Source organism: Gracilinanus agilis, chromosome 4 (assembly GCF_016433145.1).
Source record: "Gracilinanus agilis isolate LMUSP501 chromosome 4, AgileGrace, whole genome shotgun sequence".
In the NCBI taxonomy this organism is placed as follows: Eukaryota; Metazoa; Chordata; class Mammalia; order Didelphimorphia; family Didelphidae; genus Gracilinanus; species Gracilinanus agilis.
This window is the reverse complement of record NC_058133.1, coordinates 181,285,770-181,296,372: the sequence shown is the minus strand read 5'-3', so window position 1 is coordinate 181,296,372 and position 10,603 is coordinate 181,285,770. Positions and strand designations below refer to the sequence as shown.

The 10,603-nt window shown below is 38.3% G+C and overlaps 1 protein-coding gene across 1 annotated transcript; it reads right to left on the bottom strand.

Moving 5' to 3' along the window:
• Positions 1–9,972: 9,972 nt before the first annotated feature.
• Positions 9,973–10,254, bottom strand: LOC123245564 (small integral membrane protein 36-like). Its single transcript, XM_044674514.1, has one exon. The coding sequence runs from the start codon at positions 10,252–10,254 to the stop codon at positions 9,973–9,975; it is 282 nt and encodes a 93-aa protein (XP_044530449.1).
• Between the last annotated feature and the right edge of the window lie 349 nt (positions 10,255–10,603).

Here is a 10,603-nt window from a genome sequence, read left to right as displayed (position 1 = left end):
CTCAGTTTCCTCATCTGTAAATTGAAGGATCAGATGGCCTCTAAGCTCCTTTCTAGATTTGTGATTCCATAAGTCACAGAATGGGAACATGGAGAAGACTGTGGTGTTACCCCGATGGTGATTCTGCCACAGAAGGGGAAAAACCATCTTTTTGTATGGGAATGGAAGAAGAGAGGGGAACACAAAAGAACCAGGGCCAAATCATTTTGAGTTGTCAATAATGTTTCAGTTTTTCCAGATAAGTTCCTCGCTCTCCTTCTGGACAAAGGCTGTTTTACTCTTATCTTTGTGCCTCCAACATCAGCACATTGAAACATAGCTGGCCAGTCATAAGTATAGGATTTTATCCTGGCTAGCTCATTCTAGAAATATCTGCCTGTTTTTATCTATTTCTTAGCTTGTAGTTGCAAGGGGCATCAGGCAGGCCTTTGGTCAGTCATCTAATATTTATGATGTATGTATTGTGTCAGGCAATGTGCTAACCACCGGGTATACAACAAAGCAAAACAAACAAAAACCAGCCCCTGCTTTCAAGAAGCTCATGATTTCATGAGAGAAACAATTATATACAACCAAAATTTTGCAGAAGAAATTTGGGTAGTCTCAGAGACAAGGCACTAAGATTAACAAGGAGGAAGGGTGAAAAAGCTTCTTGCAGAAGGTGGGCTTTAGCTGAGCCTCAAAGGAATCATATAATTCCAGATGCTGAGGTGAGGAGGGAAAAAATTCAAGGCATGAGGGACAGCCTGCGGTCTTACGTGAGAAACTGTAAGGTGGCCATTGTCACTGGATGGCATTTAGCTGTCTAATTCTCCCTCAACCTTCTTCTAATTTAATGTCATAGTGGGGTTCAGTAAATAAATGTCAGTTCTGGAGTTAAGAAGACTTTATCTGAATAATATGGAACTAGGTCTTGATCAATGACACATGTAAAACCCAGTGGAATTGCGCATTGGCTGTGGGAGGAGGGTGGGAGGAGAGGAGGGAAAGAACATGAATCATGTAACCATAGAAAAAATTTCTTAATTAATCAATTAAAAAAAGACATCTGCCTGAGTTCAAATCTGGCCTCAGACATTTAATAGCTGTATGATCATGGACAAGGCATTTAATTCTGTTTACCTCAGTTTCTTCATCTGTAAAATGAACTGGAGAAGGAAATGGCAAATCATTCTAGTATCTTTGCCAAGAAAACCCCAAATGGGATCATAAAGAGTCATTGGGCACAACTGAAAATGACACAACAGCAAAGTTTTACAAAGGAAGTGAAAATTCCCTTTTTGTGTTTATGATCAATTATGGGCAAGACTTACCTAATTTTCCCTATGTGCATGATCCTAAAATGGGCTTTGCTACTCACTGACTTTGAGAGCTTGAACAAATCATTTCCCCAGGCAGGGCTACAGGTTTCTCATCTGTCAAAGGGAACTGGATTTTTAAGTTGTCTTCTGAAACTAATCTTTTATGATTCTTAACCTGTGGAGTCTATGAGCTTGTTTTATTTTTATTTAAAAAATTTTTTATTTGCTGTTGTTCAGTCATGTCTGACTCCTTGTGATCCCATAGATCAGTGATGGGCAAACTTTTTAAAAGAGGGGGTCAAAGGAAAGGAAATGCTCATCTATCAGTCTGTTTCTAAGGCAACTCTTTAAAAGTTTCATTGTATTGTATCCTAGTCATTGTTTTCTTCAGATTATAAATAATGTCACAAGGCCAGATAGAACATTTCAGGGGGCCGCATCTGGCCCGCCTGCCATACTTTGCCCATCACTGCCATAGACCATAGCATGCCAGGTACTCCACTCTTTCTCAATCTGTCCAAATTAATATTCATTGTTTTTGTGACACCATCTATCCATTTCCTCCTCTCCTGTCCCCTTCTCCTTTTGCCTTCAATCTTTCTCAGCATCAGAGTCTTTCCCAATGAGTCCTGTCTTCTCACGATGTGGCCAAAGAATTTAAGTTTTGACTTCGGTATTTGACCTTTCAGTGAATGTTCTGACTTCATTTCTTTAAGGACTGACCAATTTGATCTCCTTGCTGTCCAAGAGACTCTCATAAGTCTTCTCTAGCACCACTGAAAGCATTGATTCTGTAGTGCTCAGCTTTCTTTATAGCCCAACTGTCAAAACCATGCACGGATACTGGAAAAACCATAGCTTTGACTAAATAGACCTTTGTTGGCAAGGTGATAGCTCTACTTTTTAGTATGCTGTCCAAATTTATCATGACTTTTCTTCCAAAGAAGTATTTCTTTAACTATTTCCCAATTGCATGTAAAAATATTTTTAACAATCTTTTAAAAAAATTTGAGTTCCAAATCCTCTCCCTCTCTCCCTACCCTCCTGTTTCCTTGAGAAGACAAGTAATTTGATGTCAATTATATATATAAAGACATACAAAACATATTTCCACATCAGCATGTTGCAAAAGAAAACACAAACAAAAAACAATAAAAATAAAGTTAAAAATATGCTTCAATCTACATTCACATGACCTTGTTTTTAAAACTTTTCAATAATTATATTTCAGTATAATTGGCCCCCTTCATAATCCTGTGTTGTATGCATTTAAGAACATTATTCTGAGAAGGGATTTACAGGTATCACCATATTGCCAAAGGAGCCCATGCCTCAAAAAAAGGTTAAGACTGCCTAATCTGGATGCTCCATTTGTTATTGTTGATTGTTCCTGTTGTTCTTGCATTTTCTTGTGCATGCATTGATTTTATTACAGTATAGATGTATTCTGAATTAGAATTCAAAAGAACTTTAAAAATTATCTTCCTCTCTGGAGGCAGAAAGATAGTTCAGGTGACCTTTGAATTCCCTTCTAGACCTAAGAAATGAGCAATATGTTTCATGACACTTTGTATATATGCCCTTTTGGCAAAAATTACTATCATTCTAAAAATATAATCTTTGCCCTTGAAACAGCAAGAAAACTTGCTGATAAATTCTCAGGAAAGATAGAAACACTGAGATTATTCCTGGCAAACAACCTGGATTCCAAACTCCAATGCCACATTCCCTTCTAGGCACTTGTTGGAAATTTTAATTTTCTCTTTTCTCTTTCTCTTAAGACCATCAGTTATTCTTCTTTCTCTGTCTCACTTCAGCTCCTCCTGTTTTCTCCAAGTTCTCAGTCTCATTCTGCCTGACTAATTTAGTATATAAGCTGTGGCCACCAGAGTTGGACATGCCCAATCTTAGATCCACTGGAGAGCTCAGCACAAAGCTGGCGTTTTAATTAAAATAATGGCTGGGTACAATGGAGCCATGACCATAAATTAAATGGATGGGGATTAATTTTCCTTACCCTGGGAGACTGTAACCTAGCCAAGATCTTTCTTAGTCCTGGCCTCGAAAACTCTTATCTGGAACACCGTGACAGCACAATGATGACCAAAGTTCAGATGAACTGTTGCAACAGATGTATATTAAGCAAATGTTGTCTTGTTTCACCTCTGACACTAACCTCTAGCTTGCCCAGGCATGATGATGTCACGCAGAATAAGGCTGCCTTTGAAAAAATACAATAACATTGACCCGTGTCTTGCGGTCCAGTTATTGGGGACTTTTGCTTATTCCCAACAATTCAGATACTATTAACTCTATCAAGGAAGGAAGGGAATGAGTATTTGCTAAATTCCTACTATCTGTTAGGTACTCTACAGATATTATCTCATAGTTCTCATAAGAACCCTGTTATTATTTTTTTTATCTCCATTTTAGAACTGAGGAAACTGAGACAGACAAAATTTAAGTGACTTGCCCAGGATCACACAGCTAATAAGTGTCTGAAGCTGAATCAGAACTCAGATTTTCCTATCTGGATGCCCTGTTCTTTGTCTGTTGTCTACTTAGTTGCTTCAGCAACAAGTACTCAATTCTTATTCTCGGCTAAATTTGTTTAGTACAAGATTTTCCTTTTCCTTGAAAAGAATTCTAGAACGGAAAGGCCCCCCCAGGGGTCAACTTGTACCAGAAAGAGAATCTTCTCTGCTGCAGCAGCCAAGATAAGTGTCATCAATCCTTTGAAAACTTCCCCAGGAAAGGAGCATCTATTCGCTCCCTGAGACAGCTCATCCCACTTTGGACCGCTCTTATTGGTGGGGTAGTTAAAGGGCACAGTGGATAGAACTTTGGACCTACAGGTGAGACCTGAATTCAGTTTCTGCCTCAGACACAATCTGTGTGACCCTGGAGAGGTAACTTAACCTCTTTTTTACCCCAGTTTCCTCATTTATAAAATGGGGATAATAATAACAGCCATTCCCCAGGGTTGTTTGAAGTATAAAAGAGATTATACTTATAAAGAGTTTTGCAAACTTAAAGTGATATATAAATGCTAGCTATTATTATAATTGTTTCCTCTTACCCAGAGTGCAAAGCTCTCTCTCCACCATTTCTACTCATAATAAAAATGAGAATAATAGCTAGCATTTATGTAGCACTTTATAGATATGATCTTATATTTTATTCTGTCAACAATCTTGGGAAGTAGATGCTATTATTATCCCCATTGTACAAATGAGGAAATTAAGGCCAAAAAAAAAAAAGGTGAATAACTTGTCCAGCGTTGCACGGCCAGAAAGTATCTAAGATGGGACTTTAATTCGGGTTTTTCTAACTCCAAGTCCAGGGCTCTTTCCATAGTACTTTAAGGGACCCATTACGAAACCCCTCATTTTATAGATGAAGAATCCAAGGGCCAGAAAAATGGTGCCATTTCACATTCATTCAATGCAAGCTATTCCTTTCCATAAAACTTACTTTTATTATGGCCTCTTTGAGTAGCAGGGCAGCCAGGTAGTACACTGGATAAAGCCTGGAGTCAGGACCTGAGTTCAAATGTGGCCTCACATACATATTATCTGTATTACCCTGGGTGAGTCATTTAACCCTTTGCCTCAGTTTCCTCATCTGTGCAATGGAGCTGGAGAAGGAAATGGCAAACCACTCCACTCTCTCTGCCAAAAAAACTCCAAATGGGGTCACGAAGAGTCGTATATTACTGAAAATGACTAAATTTAAAAAAAACACAACACAAACCAACATTCAGTAGTGCCGATGTCTGGAATTTAAACAAAGTAAGAATCCTTTCCCACACGCTGGGATTTTCCAAGGTGACCTCATCCAGCAACACCCACAGAGTGCCATGATGAGTCCGACAAGACAAAAAGCTCTCTCAAGTATCATTAACTTATCAAGTGATGCCTGACTTTTCTCTCTCTCTGGACGAGCCATGGCACAGCCTGAATCATAGCTTGGTGGATAAATAGGCATCAGTTCTGCTTCCTTTGGGGAAATTTTCCATTGGAATTGGGGGTAGAAAACCACAGATGCAATGAAAAGAGGTGTACTCTGTGTGTATGTATGTAAAGGCTAGTTCCACCATTGTTGTTATGCTTCGGGGTCTTTCCATTTTCTACCAGCTAGATCCACCATATAATCAACAACTTTTAATTAATATTTACCACAGTATCCACAGGATGCAATGCATTTGACCAACATTTAGGAGCACTGAGAGGATTATTGATTTAACCAAATAGCTGTTCTTTGAATTTCATTAAGAGCTTTCTTTGTGAACAAGTCCTATAACTCCCATCCCATTTTTCGACTTGATAATACTAGCTAACATTATATTTTGTTCCAGGTACTGTATTAAAGCACTGTACAATTATTATCTCATTTGGTCCTCATAACAGCCCTCTGAGATAGATGCAATGTTATTATCTCCATTTTACAGAGAAGGAAACTGAGCCTGAGAGTCATTAAATGACGATCACAGTCCCACAACTAGTAAGTATCTGAGTTGGAATTTGAACTCAGGTAGAATTCGGTGTTCAGTATCCCCTTTTTAGAGATGAGGAAACTGAGATAAAGAGCAGCTAAGTAACTTGTCCAGGGTTTCACAGCTACTCCATGGCTGAGACTTGATTAGAATTTGGATCTTTCTGACTCTAAGTCCAGTATTATGCCAATTTGTAGTCAACTTCTTAATCCCTATACCACCTTTGTTCTCTGTGCTAAAAATACTCTAATCACAAAAATTATTTCAATTAAAATATAAAAGGGATACAGTTATCTTCTGTTAAGTAGAAGATAACTGTATTCCTTTAAATTTTTAAATTTTTTAAATTTTAATTTAATTAAATTAATAGAATCTATTACTTTATTTCTGGTCGACACCCTCCCTACAATAAACAGAAGGTATATCCTTTGTGGGGTGATGGTAGAGGGATGATTTATCCATTAGCTATAACCTAAGCAGTGAAGGACCTCTGACCCATCCTTGCTGGTAGCTGATCTGGCCCTTTACTTTGTTTCACCTGACCAGTAGGCACCATGTGAGATGCTAGCTCTGGTCAAAGTACAGCAGCCCGTAGAATAATCTCTTCCTGGTAGGCTGCTCTGGCTATCTTATTCAAAGTGGAACATTTGTTGATTTGCCACGATCAAGAAAGCTGTAAACGGTGATTAACTTTTTTCTGCTTGGAGGTTTTAATTTTTTTTAATTGAACTTTTATATTTTCCCACTGTGTAGTATACCAGCTAGATTAAAAAGTAGGCTTGCAGTCCAATAACTTGGTGTAGGATGGGAGGGATGGAGCAAAGACTTGAGGCAAATGTCAGAATGATGAAATAAATTATAATTCCAAATAGAATTCCTAATCATTTAGGGAATGGGATAGCCTGAATCAAAATTTTGATTGAAACGAATCAGACGAAACAAAATTATAAATGAAACAAAAATTAGACAGTTTTTGAAAAGAGGAAGGACATTCAGGATGTGACTAAGAAATCAATGGACACTTCTAAGGTCCTAAATACACTGCTAAAAGTAGGTGGTACTTTTACTTAGGCGTAATCATAATTTCAGGAGAAAATAAACTGTTATTTGAAAAATAATAAGGCATAATTTGAAAAAAAGGTGATAATAATGGCCCCAGTTTCTCAGGGTTTTTGCAGATATTAAATGAGATAGTATGGTTTGCAAACCTTAAAATCTTAAATTTGGGGATAGCTAGGTGCCTCAGTGGATAGAGTCCTAAGCTCAAATCTGATCTCAGACCCATCATAGCTGACCCTTGGCAAGCCACTTAACCCCAATTGCTTAGCCTTTACTACTCTTTTGTCTTTGAACTGATACTTAGTATTAATTCTAAGTCTGAAGGAAAGGCTTTAAAAACAACAACCCCCCCCCCCTTGTATTTGTTGTTCAGTTGTTTTCACTCATATCTCACTCTCCGTGACCCCATGCGCGATTTTCTTGGTAAAGAAAATGGAATGGTTTGCCATTTCCTTCTTGAGCTCATTTCACAGATGAGAAAACTAAGGCAAATAGGGTTAAGTATGTATCCAGGGTCACACAGCTAGTAAGTGTCTGAGGACAGATTTGAACTCAGGAAGGTAGGTCTTCCTGACTGCAAGCTCAGCTCTGTGCCACCCAATTACTCTATATAAATAAATATAAATAAAACACTTTATACATGCTATTATCATATTAATAATAATTTTAATTTTTAAAATGAAAGCGGAGACAGAGTAATGTTCTATAACACCAGCTTTGTCTTTAACTTTCTGTTTGACTTTGGGAAGTCAATTAAACTCTAGTGTTCTTTTCTTCAATTCCACAGAATGGGTTGGATTAGATCTCAGGATTCCTTCCAGCTATAACATTCTAAAATTTGAAGCTATTTCACAGTACAGAAGAAACTCTTTTCCAGGGCTGGAGGATGGATCAGAATTTCAAAGAGCAATAAAAATATTACTCATAGTTTTTCACAGAAGTGAATGAAGGTGCAAAAGGAATAGTTTTTACCTTCTAATAAGACTTCCATCCTTCTTTCTCCTGTCTCTCTTCCATGTTCTTTCTCCTTTCTCTCTTGCACCCTATCTCTACCACCTTCCTTATACGCTTTCTCTTTCTTATCCTCTTTAGGATTTTCTCTTTAATTGTTTGTAATATGTGATAATGTAGTGCAGTGGAGAGAGCATTGGGTTTGTAGTCATAGGACATGAGTTCAAATATCAATTTAGTCACTTACTACTCTAATCTGGGTGAATCACTTGATTTTCCTGAGGGTCAGTTTCTTCATTTGTAAAATTAAGGGCTTGGACACAAAATCAACTTTTGAAATTTGACTAAAAAAAACCCTTTCAGCTTGAAATTTATGATCCAAAAATATGTTTTCTTATGTCTTGTTTAGCATTTGAAGTATGAATAATTTTGTGTATTTTCTTTTCTTAGTTTAAAAATTGAGTGAATTATAATTCTCTGTCATTCTCTTCCTTCCCCTCTCTGATTATGTGTTCCCCTTCTTTTTCCTCCTCCCTCTTTCCTCCCCTTTTTAAATCTACAAAAAATCAAGTTGCTTTTTTAAAAAAACTACCATGAAGTTCTCAGTTTTTTTGGACTCTTTTCTCATACGGGTCACTTGCCCTTAATGGAAAAATAATCTCCCAATCCTGAGATGATTGGTTCAGGTGAACTTCACTTTGTAGATAAGGTCCATAGGAAATACAACCTTTCATGGTAAATGCTCTTTTTTCATTGACTCTCTGTCTCTGTCTCTTTTTTATATATACACATAAATACATATATAGATACATATATATGCTCATATATACTTATATATTTTCATATATATATGGAATATTTTGACTCTGAGATATAATAAATTTACATTTAAGAATGCAAAAACTTTGATAAGCTAAATGATTTTAGATTGAAGAATAGCCTTATTATAAAATATTATCCATACCATGCCCCTTCCCAATGACCATAACCAAGTAATGAGGAGTTGTTTTCATGTGGTCATAATAGATGAAAGACCAATATGACAACACAGCTGGGCAGAAGTATTGAGCTAAAGCCACATAGCTTCCAGAAAACCTTGTCTCCTGCATTCTGTATTAGAAAGGAGAAAAATGGCTTCTCAGTCTTGTTTCCTATCATGTTCTAGAAGTTATCATCTCATAGAATGGAATTATTTGATCTGGGTTGAGAGAGACAGACACAAAAGCTCCATAGAGATAATTCAGAATTTGCCAATGAGTGAATGCATGAGGACACTTTTACTAGAACACATCAGAGAATCCTCGGTATTCTGGAAGAGTCATACATAGCATCAGAGATTTAGAGGAGGAAAGGATCTTAGAGATCATTGATTGCAACCCCTCTTTTTATAGATTGGATAACAGAGACTCCGAGAGATTAACGACTTGCCCAAGAACACCCAGGAAGAAAGTGGCCAACTGGAAATTTGATCACTGGTCCTCTGATTCCAAATCCGGACCCCTTCCCTCTTTTTGAAGCCAAGTCTCTTGACCTGCAGCTGGAAAGAACCTGTGTACATTCTTCAGTCTATCAGAGCAGTCCCCTGATTCATCAATTCTGCATTTGAAAGTTTCTCTTTCTAGCATTCTCTTTTCACATTATAAAAAAATACCTGGGTTTACAGGGAAGGAAAATGAGTGCGCAGAGATGGCCATATGCATTTATGGGCATGATCCAGAGCTGAAATGACACCAAATGAATGTTTTGGAAAGTGAGGATTTGCTGAAGGCAGAACAGCTGTAAGCCCATCTCATCCTTCACGGAAGTTATGTGTTATATGGGTATCCCTTCTGTTGCCTCTATGACTTAAATGTTAATCTCTCCCAGAAGCTTTTATATTTCCTGTCCTGTCCTGACAGCAGGTTTGTAGACTTAAACATGCGATCCCTTTTCTAATAATATCATCGAGATTTTCCTACTGGAGAACATGACCAAATGCCACCCTTCTAGCTTAATACCCCCAAACGGTGAACTCAAAGTGGGGGGTGGGTAAGCAAGGATAAAGGGAGGGAGGGCTTCTACTTACTTGCCTAAGCTGGTCCCGTGCCAGGGGAAGGCAAACATGATGGAGGAGTAGAGCCTGTCAAGAAAGGGTCCAACCCTTGCCCGCCGCCTGCCTGGCACCCCTCACACCACTGTATTCTTCTTCCCAAGAGGAGCCGAAGTACCATAAGGCAGTCCAGGTCCCTTTGCCCAGTGGCTCCCAGGAGCACTCTGCTGCATTAAGACCAGCTGGATGGAGGGTGGAGGGTCCAGAGGGGCCTCGGGTGCGTACTCCTTACTGGGGTCTTTTCCTCTGCAATCATAGAGGACACAGGAGATAAGAAAAACCAGCAGCAAGATGACATAGCTTGCCACTAGGATAATCAAATTCAAGGTAACGGGATCAATTTCCAGGTAAAACTCCATCTTCTTACCCCACTGAGAGGGCAGAAGAAGAATTTTCTCCCTTGCTGGGGAGAGCGATCCTGAAATGACCAGAATAGATTCATTGGCTTTGTGGTAAAAATACATTAATCCCCAGTCCTCTAGGAGGGCTGGCTGATTAAAATGGCTCACTTTAATAACTTAAGCACCTTCTTTTAATGCTGGATTTCAAAGCACAGAGGCTGCCTCTCCAAGCTCACCCACTATTTGTTTCCCAATATCCGCTCCCTTCCTTCCCAAATGCTGCTGGAATATTAAAATAAATGAGAGAGAATTGAAAAGCAATATCCAGCCAACACTTATGAAGCACTTAATATGCATGATGGATGCA